At 38.7% G+C, this 15,012-nt stretch overlaps 4 protein-coding genes across 4 annotated transcripts in view; 2 read left to right on the forward strand and 2 right to left on the reverse strand.

The window, feature by feature from the left end:
* Positions 1-554: 554 nt before the first annotated feature.
* LOC111795968 (luminal-binding protein) lies at positions 555-4,427 on the forward strand. The gene is made up of 8 exons (XM_023678627.1): positions 555-732; positions 1,350-1,617; positions 1,713-1,927; positions 2,018-2,260; positions 2,733-3,212; positions 3,294-3,448; positions 3,547-3,629; positions 3,720-4,427. Exons 1-8 carry the CDS (start codon positions 675-677, stop codon positions 4,216-4,218), a joined length of 2,001 nt encoding a protein of 666 aa, XP_023534395.1. The 5' UTR covers positions 555-674; the 3' UTR covers positions 4,219-4,427.
* A 140-nt stretch (positions 4,428-4,567) lies between these two features.
* Positions 4,568-9,702, reverse strand: LOC111795963 (glutamine-dependent NAD(+) synthetase-like). Its single transcript, XM_023678619.1, has 14 exons — positions 9,457-9,702; positions 9,122-9,341; positions 8,560-8,865; positions 8,221-8,444; positions 8,021-8,124; positions 6,969-7,103; positions 6,714-6,882; positions 6,382-6,517; positions 6,146-6,284; positions 5,883-6,059; positions 5,635-5,802; positions 5,174-5,269; positions 4,956-5,084; positions 4,568-4,880 (listed from the first exon to the last, which is right to left on the reverse strand). The coding sequence occupies exons 2-14, from the start codon at positions 9,313-9,315 to the stop codon at positions 4,695-4,697; spliced, it is 2,163 nt and encodes a 720-aa protein (XP_023534387.1). The 5' UTR covers positions 9,316-9,341; positions 9,457-9,702; the 3' UTR covers positions 4,568-4,694.
* Positions 9,703-10,148: 446 nt separating this feature from the next.
* Positions 10,149-13,285, forward strand: LOC111795991 (putative E3 ubiquitin-protein ligase UBR7). The gene is made up of 6 exons (XM_023678663.1): positions 10,149-10,427; positions 10,572-10,713; positions 11,111-11,269; positions 11,736-11,996; positions 12,143-12,808; positions 12,895-13,285. Exons 2-6 carry the CDS (start codon positions 10,633-10,635, stop codon positions 12,982-12,984), a joined length of 1,257 nt encoding a protein of 418 aa, XP_023534431.1. The 5' UTR covers positions 10,149-10,427; positions 10,572-10,632; the 3' UTR covers positions 12,985-13,285.
* Positions 13,286-13,858: 573 nt separating this feature from the next.
* Positions 13,859-15,012, reverse strand: part of LOC111796016 (putative uridine kinase C227.14) — a 5,223-nt gene continuing 4,069 nt past the window's right edge. The window contains exons 9-12 of the mRNA XM_023678697.1: positions 14,860-14,946; positions 14,436-14,497; positions 14,265-14,293; positions 13,859-14,159 (exon numbers count right to left, since the gene is read on the reverse strand). Coding sequence (XP_023534465.1) covers positions 14,073-14,159; positions 14,265-14,293; positions 14,436-14,497; positions 14,860-14,946 — 265 coding nt within the window. The 3' untranslated portion in view covers positions 13,859-14,072. The remainder of the gene's footprint in view (positions 14,160-14,264; positions 14,294-14,435; positions 14,498-14,859; positions 14,947-15,012) is intronic.

Consider the following 15,012-nt stretch of genomic DNA (forward strand, 5'->3'; position numbering starts at 1 on the left):
CATAATTTTACCTATGAACCTATTTTAGTTAATTTTGATGTTAAACTTTAATTTAATTTAAATTAACGACAAAATTAATATATTTATGTAGTTAATTTTTAAAAAATTCTGGTTGATTATATATAACTTCCAGCTTTACTTTCATCTATTAAAATAATTATGAACATTAATTTTGTTGGCATTAGAATTAAAATTTGGAATTTCAAACTTCAATTTAATTAAATTTAAAATTATTCGAAAGGTATGTTTTAATCCCAAACAATTTAATTTATGGAACTATGTAGAAGCCTCTTCACAAACATCGAAATTTAAGAAAAAGAAAAAAGAAAAAACAAATTTATTATATGATATACTAANCACGTATAAATCAAAAACCAAATCAACGGCGTGGATCATCCCAACACTCAACGCAATATTATTGGTTGCAAACACGTTACACGAAGTTTGATTGGTCCACGTCATCATGAATGACACGGTTCTACGCAAAATGAAGGGTCGTGGCAACCTGAAATTTCATTGATCTCACTATATAAGACCTCACCTCGCGCTGATAGTTTTCCGAAAAAAATTTCTAAATCCAAAAACGAACTCCAAAGCATTTTTCTTCATTTTCTTCATTCTCTTCTTTCAACTCTCTCAACTTCCAGAGATAGTTTTTCGGCGGCACTAGCGCCATGGCTGGCTCCTGGAGAGCTCAAGGGTCTCTGATCGTACTGGCAATCGTTTTCTTCGGTAATGTTTTCTCCTTCCGATGCCTTAGATCTGGCTTATTATTGTTTCTTTAGTTGGTCAAGGTGTTTAGATCTGTGTGCTGTTTTATGAGATTGTAATTTTGAAGTCTTAAGCATGATTGCTTTTTTGCTGGACTGTAATGGCTGGTGTTTGTTATAGAGTTGTTGTGACAGATCAGGAGTGTTTTCTAGACATTTGTTGATTTTGTTGATTTTAAACGGAGAACGGTTGCTCTGTAAATCTTGATATTGTTTATTGGTGATGGATGTGGGATTCAAGGTGATCTAGAGTGACATTTGTTTGAATTCTTGTGTTGAAAATTTGTTGCAAGTGTTTTTCCTATGTCTTGCATGTAGATGTAATGTCAGGATAATGAAGACTCGGAGTGTTGTGCATTAGCTTCTCTTAATAGGTTCACCCGCTAAAGCTTCGAAGAAGTACATGTTTTTGTATTGATACTTTTTTTTTTTGATCTGTGGAATGTATAAGCGAGGTTCATTGAATCATTGATTTGGAATTTTTTAGTTTGAATTGAAGAAAATATTTGGAAAGCATTTGATTTTATCGTTTTGGACGAATGCATGGGTCTATTGTTATTAACCTGGCTGAAATTTCAGGATGCTTGTCCGCAATTTCCATCGCGAAAGAGGAAGCGACTAAGTTGGGGACTGTCATTGGGATCGATTTGGGAACAACTTATTCTTGTGTTGGAGTCTACAAGAACGGTCATGTAGAAATTATAGCGAATGACCAAGGAAACCGTATCACTCCTTCTTGGGTCGCTTTCACTGATAGTGAAAGATTGATCGGTGAGGCTGCGAAGAATCAAGCAGCTGTCAACCCTGAAAGGACAGTCTTTGATGTCAAGAGACTTATTGGTAGAAAGTATGCAGCCATCTCTTGAGACTTGGGACAACTTTCACTGATTCAGAATCAACGATTTCAAGTTTTCTTATGAAAAATTTCTGTTTTTAAAACAGGTTTGATGATAAGGAAGTTCAGAAAGATATCAAGCTTTTTCCCTACAAGATTGTGAATAAGGATGGAAAGCCTTACATTCAAGTAAAGATCAAGGATGGTGAAACCAAGGTTTTCAGCCCTGAGGAAATCAGTGCTATGATTCTTACAAAGATGAAAGAAACAGCCGAAGCATTCCTTGGCAAGAAGATCAAGGACGCCGTCGTCACTGTTCCAGGTTAGTAAATAATATAATGCTTATCATTCTGAGATTCTCGATATTTGTTGTTTCTTGTTTGCTTACAGAGTTCTGTTATTTTATGTGTAGCTTACTTCAACGATGCCCAAAGGCAAGCAACCAAGGATGCCGGTATTATTGCTGGCCTCAACGTTGCTAGGATCATCAACGAGCCCACTGCGGCTGCCATTGCGTATGGTTTGGACAAGAAAGGCGGTGAAAAGAACATTCTTGTATTTGATCTTGGTGGTGGTACTTTTGATGTCAGTATCTTGACTATTGACAATGGTGTTTTTGAGGTTCTTGCCACAAACGGTGACACTCACTTGGGAGGTAAGAGTTTTGTTGGTTTAATGTTTGTATGGTTGTTGCTTTATAGACTTTTTTTTCAATACATTAATGGAATATTTTAACACCCTAGGTTATTTCTCTAAACAGTTCATACATTGCATTTTCTCGTACAATAAAGTTATAATCTATCATCATCCACTTATATGTACTCAAAATGTAAAGGGTTGTTCGTTAGGATCCGAAGTCTTCGTTCCTCATGCACGACAATTGGACTAGTGTAATCTCTGCCCCTACTAATTCTGCCCAAACAATTTGCTTGAAGTTGTTTTTTTTTTTTATTTTTTATCAAAGTTCTCTGTTGATGAGTTGGGGTAGAAAGAAATATCGAAGGTTCTAAGAAATGTAGTAGAGTTATCAAGTTTCTAACACTGGTATCAAGCTATAGGATAGAAATTGATGGCATCTGATTTCACGTTATTAGACTTGACTTGATCATATGCGTACATTTCCTCAGGTGAGGACTTTGACCAGAGGATCATGGAATACTTCATTAAATTGATCAAGAAGAAGCACGGAAAGGACATCAGTAAGGACAACAGAGCTCTTGGAAAGCTCAGAAGGGAATGTGAGCGCGCCAAGAGGGCATTGAGTAGCCAGCACCAGGTCCGCGTTGAGATTGAATCCCTCTTTGATGGTACTGACTTCTCTGAGCCATTGACCAGGGCTCGATTTGAGGAGTTGAACAACGACTTGTTCAGAAAGACCATGGGACCAGTGAAGAAGGCAATGGAAGATGCTGGCTTAGAAAAGAGCCAAATCGATGAGATCGTTCTTGTTGGTGGTAGCACCAGGATTCCCAAAGTTCAACAGCTCCTCAAAGACTACTTTGACGGCAAGGAACCTAACAAGGGTGTGAACCCCGATGAGGCCGTTGCCTATGGTGCTGCTGTTCAGGGAAGCATCTTGAGTGGAGAGGGTGGTGAAGAAACTAAAGGTAGATTTTTTTTTTTTTTTAATTTCTTGTTTTAACAACCTGGTATTCACTTACTCACAAATCTTTTCACTTACCATGCAGATATTCTTCTTCTTGACGTTGCCCCTCTTACTCTTGGAATTGAGACTGTTGGTGGAGTGATGACCAAATTGATCCCCAGAAACACTGTCATCCCAACCAAAAAATCTCAGGTCTTCACCACTTACCAGGATCAGCAGACCACCGTCTCCATTCAGGTATGCTTCGACAAAAAAAAAACGTAAACTTGAAATTGTATAGTCGTTCTACAATCTTCATATCATGTTCTTTTTTGCTAAAATCCTCTTCTATTCAGGTCTTCGAAGGTGAGAGGAGTCTCACTAAGGACTGTAGGAACCTTGGGAAATTCGATCTAACTGGAATTCCTCCAGCACCAAGGTACGTCTCTTTCCCCTCACCCTTTATTCTGTCTCACCCGCAAATGTTTTCAGATGTTTAAACTTTGTTTTTGAACATTTAACATAACAGGGGTACCCCACAAATTGAGGTCACCTTTGAGGTTGATGCCAACGGTATCCTGAATGTTAAGGCCGAAGACAAGGGCACTGGAAAATCTGAGAAGATCACCATCACCAACGACAAGGGTCGTTTGAGCCAAGAGGAGATCGACCGGATGGTTCGTGAAGCCGAGGAGTTTGCTGAGGAGGACAAGAAGGTGAAGGAAAGAATTGACGCCCGCAACAGCCTGGAAACTTATGTCTACAACATGAAGAACCAGATCAACGACAAAGACAAACTTGCCGAAAAGCTCGAGTCTGATGAGAAGGAGAAGATCGAGACTGCCGTTAAGGACGCTCTCGAATGGCTGGACGACAACCAGAGTGCCGAGAAGGAAGACTATGAGGAGAAGCTGAAGGAGGTGGAGGCCGTCTGCAACCCCATCATCACGGCTGTTTACCAAAGGTCTGGTGGTGCCCCAGGGGCTGGGGAGTCGGCGGAAGATGATGAGTCTCACGATGAGCTCTAAACGAATAACCGAGTAATTTTTATTTTGATCTTCTTTGGGGTTGAGAAATGAGAGGAAGTATAGGAGGTGGTAGGAGGAGGCCATGGAAAACGTTGTAGTAAGTAATTCTTTAGATAGCTTCTTTTGCGATACATTTTGGATTTTATTATCACTTATGTTGAGAGTTTTCAATTAGTGCAACTTTAATAATTTCATCCTATTTCCGCACACTTGGCTTTTCCAATATCTAACTAAATTCTTCATTTTTAAATACTACTTTATTATTTATTATTAAAGAATAATTTTGGATTGACCTAAATAATTCCTACTATAATTTTATTAATCCTTAACAAAAAAAAAGAAAAAAGAATTTTTTTTTTTTTTTTTCATTCTGATTCTCTGAACAAATAAACAAGACATTATTATGACAAAAAAAAGTCCAATTCCTGTGGCATCCAATTTGACCCGAAAAAGACTGGAACTTCCTTGCTTATAAACTAAAGTCCAACATTGGGTTTCCCTGATCCTGCTGCTACGACCCCCATCCCACTTGGTTCCTTAATAGCAATACTGTCTCCATTCAACTCCTTCACAAGATTATCCATCTTTCGAAACTGATATGGCCACCTCGAGTTGTACAGAAATTGACGAAGATCATACCGATTGTCATCCGGGGAATAGCTCTGCAACGAGATTTTTGTAAGCTTCTAAAGAACGAGAAACATGAATTGTGTATCAATACAATTGAATATACTTACCTCAGCGTGATAAGATGGCGTTAGAACAACCATTTTGTGTCGATTCATTGAGTAGTACTTGAAGAAATGTTTCACTTTTTCGGCCACCTCCGACGGAGTTAACTTAGAACCCCAACGGTAGCAGAGATTCTGAAACAAGGACAAAGAGTTCCCAAAAATTATGAGATCGTCAAGTGAGTAAAAGCTAAAAGTGTCATTTCCATCGACATGGGACAAACCTTGAACATCGACACGGGACCGCAACGGAAAATTTTTCGCAGCCTTCCATAGACTGAGAGCTCCTCATATGTCATTCCCATGTCAACTTCATCCAACTGTTTACAAGTAAAATAGTACTACTTTAACAACAAGTACTGGCAACAACATATTCAATCTACCTATCTGCAACTATTTGTTAAAAACAGAAAAACACGTGCAACAAAACCGATGTTAAAATACACAACTAAACCGACCGTTTGTAAAGTTGGTCGAACAGTAATTTGGACCAACCTCACCAACAGTTTGATCGGTGACAAAACCGACCCGATTGATTTACACCCATAAGGGGAACCACAGGTTGCAAGAATAGATCCAAAAACATTAACATCAGGAACAATTTATAAAAATTTATAATCCATTTCTAGGATAAGAAATGCATCTGAAGAAAAATATGAGATGTGGAACAGTGGAAGAGATGAACCTGGCTGTAGTTGGAACGAATTGGCTCTAGCTCGGCTGTAGGAGGAGCTGCTTCGATATCTGCCAACGATGAGAAGCCAAGATGCGTGGCAGCCCATCTAAGAAAAGCTCGAAGATCCTGCTTACTGATGCTTCCAATTGGATTTAGATCTGCCGAACTGCAATCGTACTGTGTCGAGTCGAGAATCTAAACATGAGATACTCATAAAAAGAAACAATGCAGCTTAAATATCTCAAATAATATCAAACCTTCGTCAAGTAACCACGCAATCCTTCGTCGACGTTGGAGCTACCCAGAACAAGGTAGAATCCAGATTTACCATGTACCCAAGGTAAGAGCGATGCAAACATAAAAGCCAGAACCATCCTGATTCGAGCTTGAATATTCTGCAGGCCTAAATTTTCGACGTTAGATCCCCCATCTAACTGCAAAACAAGACGAGAATGACCTTAGCCACTCCTTGTGTGTGCAATACAATAAAATTTGAAGGAAAAGAAGCAAGTATTTTCACCTTATACCGTGGACGTTTTCCAGTAACTGTTTGGAACAAAGACAAAAGTGCAGAAACAATCCCGTCTATGGAAACATTAAGATGCCACGAACCAATCTCATCTGCTAGAACCTTTGCTCGTGTACGTGTTGCTTCAGAACTACAAGGAGCAAGCATGGTCAGTGAACGATACGCAATTTTGAACCATACCAAAAAGAACAAGTGCACAACCTACAGATTCATGCCATTCTACTCACCTATTTTCAGAACCCATAAATACAGTATAAAAGATTCGTTTGGCGAATTCTTTACTATCAGTCGGGAACTCTCCATCAGCATAACGTCCAATCCGTATTGCATCAGCTTTCACTTGTTCGTCTCCCTTTGCAATATCTGCAAGCCAATGAATGGAAACAACCAAGAGAATACAAGTGTGACGGGTATGTTAGAATTAGCAAAACGTTTATTCACCGATAGTCAATGACTTTATCGACAGTCACTCGTTCATTTTTCTCATCCTAACTTAACTGAAATTGAAAAATAGATATCTACGGCAACTCTACCAATACCCGTGCTAACAAAAACCAACCTTTTACGACAAGCTGGCACATGCAGCCCACTATGGCTGCAACAGATGAACTATCAGCTCCACCAGAAAGAGGAAGCAAAAATCCAGAAGCTCCGCTTCGTCTTAAATAGTCCCACAACCAGCAACCAGGTCCATAGGCTATTTCCTCTTCCGCGCAGTGATAGTTAATCTATAAATCATCAATTACATTACACTCGGGAAATATACGTTTTTGACATAATGAACTAAAATGCTACTGAATAAGTAGTAACTAACCTCAAGGGGACTTGAAAGAGAAATTTTGAGATTGAATGACTGACATAGACTGTATGGGGCTGCCACAGAAGGAACGGTCGTCTTATAGCTTGCTTGTTCTTGAAAGCTGCTTATAGATCCTCTAAGACTAGCAACCTGACAGGCAAACCAGCCTCTTCAAACTTAATGTTTAGCACAAAAGAAAGAAAGAAAGAAAAAGACTTTATTTGTTTTTAAGCAGGGGTAATTGAGCACCACCAATATGTCCATAGCCCACTCCCACATCGGTTGGAGAGGAGAACGAAACATTCCTCATAAGGGTGTGGAAACCTCTCCCTAGCAGACGCATTTTGAAATCGTGAGGTTGACGGCGGTATGTTAACGGGCCAAAGCGGACAATATCTACTAGTGGTAGGCTTGGGCTGTTACAAATGGTATTAGAGCCAAACATTGAACGGTGTGCCAACGAGGACGCTGGGCCCCCTAGAGGGGTGGATTGTGAGATCCCACATCAATTGGAGATGAGAGCGAAGTATTCCTTATAAGAATGTGGAAATCTCTCCATAGCAGACATGTTTTAAAACCATAAGGCTGACGGCAACACGTAAAAGGCTAAAACGAACAATATCTACTAGTGGTGGACTTGAGTTGTTACACTAACTTATTGAGTGTGTTACTAGGGATTCAAACCTGGGACTTTGAAGGGTATCTCAGACATCTACCACACCAGGACAAACAAGGCCAGTTTTGAGAAATAACACGAGTTCTAATCTATTGAGTGTTTTACTTGGGATTTGAACCGAGAACTTTGGAGGGTATCCCAGACATCTACCACACCACTAAAGCACCCCTAAAGAGTAGAAAACACCAATAATTTAAGTTCAACATGTGACCAAACAAATGATACTAATGAGTTATGTTAGAACTTCCCAATTGTGCCGGGAACAACTTCACGTTTCCCTTCCTTTTCTCTCCCCCATAAGTAGAACGAAAAGCAGGCAAGTATCTTGCATTAATCAATGTAAGATAAAGGTATCAAGTAAATCATCCCACGCTTCACATTGTTTTCATACCGCATCAAGATCTACACTAGCAACCACAACCTCGACATCCTTCAAGGAAAACTGCGACCCTTGAGCTACAAGCTCGCCGTTCATAACAACACAAGCACAACCATCTACAACAAAACATAACTTCAATAAATCCCTTGTCTCTCGCTACAAACTACAAATGTCAATATGGGTAATAAACAGTACACGCAATAGAGGTATACCATAATAAAGACGGCCACCGTCACAACCCTGGTGATTACTGTACATGTAAACTCCACCGCGGGTATGAGTAGCATCTATAAAAGCACGAAGACGAACATCAAGTTTTCTTAGTTGGTGATGACTTCCACTAGCATTCATGAATACTTCAACCCCATTCAAAGCAAGTTCAGCATGCGGTGGAATAGGTGTAAAAAGTTCTTCACAAACTTCAGCAGCAACAGTTCTAACAAGAAGGAACACACTAGGCATCAGCTCATAAATCAAAAGTTACATATGCATATGAATTTCGGATCGAAAAAAGAACAAGAACAAATAAAACCAGTAATTTTTGCACTCACGTGTCTAGAAACTGAATATATCCATAGCCAAAAGGCACAGATGTTTGTGACAGAGCCTCAGAGATATCTCTAGGCAGCTGAAAATCCACAAGCTTGTCCTTTAGCTTCCATGCTGTGAACCACCGTAGCTCCCTGTAATTCCCATCATTTGCAAGCCACATTTTTGGACGTATCATAATAATTTTCCTATTGAAACAGAGCACTTGACAATTGTAACGCTCGGAGTCCTTGATAACAGGCATGCCAATGCTGCACAATATCCCATCAGTCAAAGGACCCGAAAGTATATCCTTCAAGCATTCCCATCTGCAAAAGTATCCAAAAACGAAGAAATTTGAGCACCCCAGAAACTTGAAGCCAGTAAATGTTGAGAATTGTTGGGAGAGGAGTCCCACATCGGCTAATTAAGGGGTTGATCATGAGTTTATAAGCTAAGGAATACATCTGGTATCCAAAATCATCCGAGTTTATGAATACGTCTATTGAAACAGTAATCCACAACCAATTGTAGCTATTTTCGCATAGAACAATCAAATTGGGATATAACAAGCAGAAAACTTACGCATGCATGACAGTGTCGAGCTCCAAGAAATGGTCTTCACAGCCATATCCAGTAATCTCGAGTTCAGGGCCAAGTCTGATGACAGCGCCAGCACGTTTAGCCTCGTCAATAGACTCTTTGATGTTCTTCACATTACAATCAAAATCCATGGCCCATTGATTCAAATTACACGTTGCTACTTTCAACAGCCTCATATTTATCGATTCCTCAGCCTTCCCACCTTACAATTGTTCAAACCAAAATCAAGTATCAATGAACCCATTCGAATCAATACCAGAAAATAAATAAAGGGTAAAAGGAGAAAAACAAGAAATTGAGGGCTTGTGTGGACTGACCTACGCTACTCCAGCGAAAATTCAGAGAGGTTTGCAGAGCCGACCTTGACGAAGGGAGCAGATGAGTGGAGGGGTTGTTCTTTGTTCTTGTTCTCGTGTTTGGTCCTTTTTTATGCCTCCAGAAATTCTCCTGGGCCGCATTCCGCGGGGCTGGCTTTTTGGCATCTTGTTAGATGGTACCTTCAAATTGGAAGCGGAAGTTCCACTCGGTAGCCGGTAGCCGGTAGCCCGACGGGTCACATGGTCCTCGAGCCTGAGCCTGAGCCAGGTTCGGAGTTTGGGTTTGACATGTCTCAACTGATTTGCATAAAAACCGTGATACTTCAAAAAAGAAAATGTCTGAAAATATAATGAAATTTAATTTAATTTTCTACCTTAAATCTTAGATTTTTAACTTTATTTTCGGTAAATCTTAATAATTATATTCAAATAAATAATTTTAATCAAATTATATAAATATTCAATCTGACTTATATTTTAAAAATTAAATATTATATACGGAAGAATAAATTATATTGAATGAGATATATTACCGTTAAAATAATTTATTAATCTAAAGATAAAAAGAATTAAAAAAAGGATTTATGGATAAGATAATTATTGAATAGAATACTTAATTGATTTTTATTAATTGTAGTTTATTATATAATTAATGAGGATTTTTCCCTCTACAATTTGAACATGTCTTCTGGTTTTGGGTTGAACAAATTAAAATCAATCCATAAGGCTTAGAACTTGGAAGTGGAGGGAAGAAGATGAAGGGAAGTATATATTCTTTTGCTAATTGTGGCGGGAAAATGTCGTAAGAGACCCGAACCCATTTCCATTTACTATCCCTCTCGCTATCATTCCTCCGATACTCTCTCCTCTTCCTAAGGGGGAAAAACCCTCTCTCTCAATCCACTCTTCTTGTGTTGTGCTTCAATTTCAACGCTTTCCGGTGCCGGAGGGGTATTTCAGCGGCAAATAAGGTACTTTTTTCTCTCTTTAATTTCGTGGGATCGCACCCGTTTGTTCTAGGGCATCACCATCGCTGTTATCGCGAATTTTCATTTTGGGGTTTTGAGTGTGACTTCTGTTTTTGGGTTGTTTGATCTTCCGATTTGGGTCCTCAGAACTAGCTTCGATTATCGGAAGTGGAGTGTTGTTGAAGGTTATTGCAGAGTTCGATATCAAATGGCGGAAGTTTTTGATGACGAAACCGAACAGACGATTTCTATTCAAGAGTATCTGAAGGAAGTTGAGGAACAGGAGCTGGTAACTCACTCTCTCCCACTCTTCGAGTAAAGGTGTCTGATGTTTGGTTGGTTTTCCTAAAATTTGCGATGTAATGGCCTGGAAACGTACTGGGTTTTCTATAATTAGGGTTCATGGCGTGTTCATATCTTCAAACCTTAATCTATTTCTTATAATCGATTGGGGCGTCCTATTTATTGTTAGTTTATCACCTGTCGCGACATTTTGTTTGTGCTCCAGTGTGAGTTGGAAGATAGTACCTGTAATCTATACTGTTCTAAAGTATGCATTTAACGAAGGTTATTCTGGCTTTCCACAAAGAATGTGATACAACTTTAATGCTTTCTTTCTTGTTTCTGTATATCCTTTTTGAGTGCTTGGTATCTGATTATTGTTATCATTATGTTATATAATCAAGGAAGCAGATTTGGTTTTGGGAGGTGACGAAGGAAAGGAATGTACTTACAGCAAGGGTTATTTGAAGAGACAAGCCATTTTCTCATGTCTAACTTGTACCCCTGATGGAAATGCCGGAGTTTGCACAGCATGTAGCTTGTCCTGTCACGATGGACACGAGGTATACATGTTATGAAAAACAACTCTGTGTAGCATATGCAGTGATTTAAGTTCTTTTGTCCAGTGTATAGTGCCAAGCTATAGGCTTGTTGTTCTGTGGAAGCATTTAGTGGTTCCTTATGTTGTATATCTATGTAACAGCCTAAATCCACCGCTAATAGATATTGTCCGCTTTGGTCCATTACGTATCTCCGTCAGCCTCACGGTTTTAAAACGTGTCTATTAGGAAGAGGCTTCTACTCCCTTGTAAGGAATGTTTCATTTCCCTTTCCAACCGATGTGGGATCTCACAATCTAGGTCCATTGATTCATGAACATATCATTTCGATTATTGATGGTTGGTATTCCCAAGTTGCATAAATGATTTATATCAATTGTTTTGACTTCATTTCAATTACGTTGAACTTTCCAAGTACTTTGCTTCCTAACCCCCTCGTCTTATTATGGTCGTCGTTCTATTGGGCAAGATTGTGGAATTATGGACGAAAAGGAACTTCAGGTGCGACTGTGGAAATTCAAAATTTGGAGATTTCATTTGCAAGCTGTTCTCAAACAAAGATGTAGAAAATGCCAACAATTCGTATAACCATAACTTTAAAGGCTCATATTGCATATGCAATCGTCCTTATCCTGATCCAGATGTTGAAGAGCAGGTGGAGATGATTCAGTGCTGTATGTGTGAGGATTGGTTCCACGAGGAACATCTTGGTCTCAGTTCCATAGATGAGGTGTGTTAGCTTAAAATCCTTTCATGGAATTACAATCACTGACTAAATTCTTATCCTTATAAGAAAATTACTTTGCCTTTATGTCTATGATGTTAGAATTTTCTTACTGTGGATTTAAGCATCACATGCATTTGTTTCTTCTGCAGATTCCGAGAGATGAAGACGGGGAGCCCCTGTACGAGGACTTCATATGCTCGGCATGTTCTGCAGTTTGTTCTTTTCTGAGTCAATACCCTTCTTCTATTTGGGCTGTGGGAAGGCCCTCTGATATCTCCTTGGACGTTACCAAGAAAAATGATGCTCCAGAACCCATACTTTCACATAGTACATCTGTAAAGCGCGATGATGATGCCAATGCTCACGATTCTGCCAATGTCGACCTTACAGTAGCTCCTGATAAATCTGCTGACAAAAACAGCTTGCTTAGTGAACCTACTACTGAGAATGATCGTGGTTCCAACGAATCTATTAAAGATAACGATCAAACTGTTAGTTGTGTGCTTGGCGCTTCTCAGTCATCTGCTTCTACAGCCGTTCAAAACAAGCCAATGTTTCTTTCAAAGAACTGGAGGGGTGCCTTGTGCAGATGTGAAAAATGCGTCGATAATTTTAAGCGGATGAATATTAGTTTCCTGCTAGATGAAGAGGACTCCATTGCTGAATATGAGAAAATAGCAAAGCAGAAGAGGGAAGAGAAGTTACAGCAACAAGAGGGTGCTGAGTTGAAGTTGTTTGATAACCTTGGCCATGTAGAGAAAATTGAGATTCTGAATGGCATTGCAGATATGAAGGATGAGATTCATACATTCCTGGTATTTATTCAGTTTCAATATTTCCCTTGTTTTTGTGTCTATAATGATGAATAAATGTCAATGAATATATGTTTTCTTCTTTTCAGGAATCGTTCGACTCGTCAAAGCCTATCACATCTGCAGATATCCACCAGGTTTTCGAGAATCTAGCTAAAAAGAGGCGTCGTACGGAATGAAGTGTTCTGAGGAACCTCAGTAGATTTGAGCATCTATGGTCTTAGGATTTCTCAAGTAGGCTGTCCTGACTAAATATACTCTTGGGCTGCTGTCTTTTTTTTTCAGAATACTGTCGTGTAAAACTGTTAACTATGGGACTTAATTCTCCTTGAGAACTAGATTATGCTTTCTGAAATGACTTGTTTTGGAAACCATGTTAGGCTTACCGGAGGTGCTAAGCTGTAAATTCAACTTAGTTTCAGACCCTGTTTCTAATTTATGCTACACCTGGCCCTGATGGATTGTGTTGCTCACTCTGTACATTTGATCCCTTTTCCTCGTTAAATGTTCTTTTAGCATCTGCAATTAACTTGTTCTTCAACTATTTTCATATAAGATTCTTTTGGCTCTACGCTCAAGATTTTGATGTGGATAGTTGCCATTAGGTTCCAATCCATAGCTATTGACTGCAAATAACTGATAAGTATTGACATGGAATTATACAGATTGTTGGATTAGTTCAATTTAACGAGGATTCATTTAAGGAATGTTCACAAGATGTGCAGGGAGGAAGATGGCTTCTCTATGACTTAGTCTTCACCCTCAAATTACCCTCCAACACTACCAAATTTCCTGTTAAATTTTGTGGACATGAGGTGAGAATTCCCTGTGCAAGTCATGGTTTAAATTCCCAGAAGAAGATCTCAATTTAAGGAAGAACGTTTTTTATTTTTTATTTTATTTTAAGGGTTAGGTGGGTCCCACTTTCTTTATTTTTAAGTATTTAAATGATTTTGTTGCTTAGAATTGGTATGAAAAACTAGATACTGCTCAAGTGTGTGGACGCATGCAAAGTGCTTTAAGATGATAGCACTTGCATACTTGAGGGCTTGATGGCAATATAAGAATTTCACTGATATCCAAGACATTGTTGAAGAATTATTCTAAAAGTTAAACCCATCATACTAATAATACCATATAATTCAGATGCTTCAAACCACAGCTGCTTAATCAACAAGAACATGATTCCTCAGGGCTTCCAATTTATTTCAATTACTTGATAATGAGACAGGACAAAGAGAAGAAAAGGAAATATTCCATCCTGCATTCAGAAATCGACCGAGCTAATTACTAAATCTGCATTCTTCTTAGACTTCATTATGAGCTCGGCATTGGGTCGGTCATTGTACTCTATCTGTTGCGTGAATGTAATAAGTTAGAGAAATGCTATCACGGAGCTAATCAGAGAACGAAAACATGTGCTCTATCTGTTAAATGCTAAGAATAAGGAAGAACTTACACGCCATTTGGCAACGTCCGGAGCTTTTCCTGTAATTGATCGTGCAGGAAAGAGTAGTATAGGTTGTTAGTCTACAGATTTAGTTGTTTCTTTAACAAATGTTGCATTGACCATCTCCAAAACATTTTAATTGAAAAGGGGGGAAAAAAAAAGTCCAGCCAACCACCATACCCGTCGAAATATGTCTTTTGAGAACTCGTTCCATTGATTTGTCGATATCTATCTCTATGAACCTGAACAATCAATACCATTAGATTAATTACAAATTACAAGGAAAAAGAGATTCTTATTGCAAAGGAAACATTTTCTATCACATTCTTTGTTTACAAGCTTACAGTTCTCGCTGGCAAGCTAAGTGAGTGCTTGGAATCTTAGAAAATAGAACAGTTCGGGAGAGATGGACGCCAAAACAAGTACAATGATTGAACTTTTAAATCATTGTCCTAGAATCTTTTAAATCTTCCAATGATTAGATCATAACGAGAAGAAAAGTACATTTCATCACCAAATGACAAGTTGGTATAAAATTTAACCATCTCACTTGAACACAATTTTGTTACCATCTAGTAGAAGCCTAGATGTAATGTAAACTTACCATTTTTCATCGAACATTGATGAGATCTCTTTCCAAACCCCATCGTCCAGTAGTAAATAATTTCCTTCTACTATAACGACTTTATGCCTGCAGGTGAAAGAATATAATTATATAACATACTTAGTAATATCATGGAAATAGAACCATTTTCAG

The sequence above is a fragment of the Cucurbita pepo genome, chromosome LG05 (genome assembly GCF_002806865.2).
Source record: "Cucurbita pepo subsp. pepo cultivar mu-cu-16 chromosome LG05, ASM280686v2, whole genome shotgun sequence".
In the NCBI taxonomy this organism is placed as follows: Eukaryota; Viridiplantae; Streptophyta; class Magnoliopsida; order Cucurbitales; family Cucurbitaceae; genus Cucurbita; species Cucurbita pepo.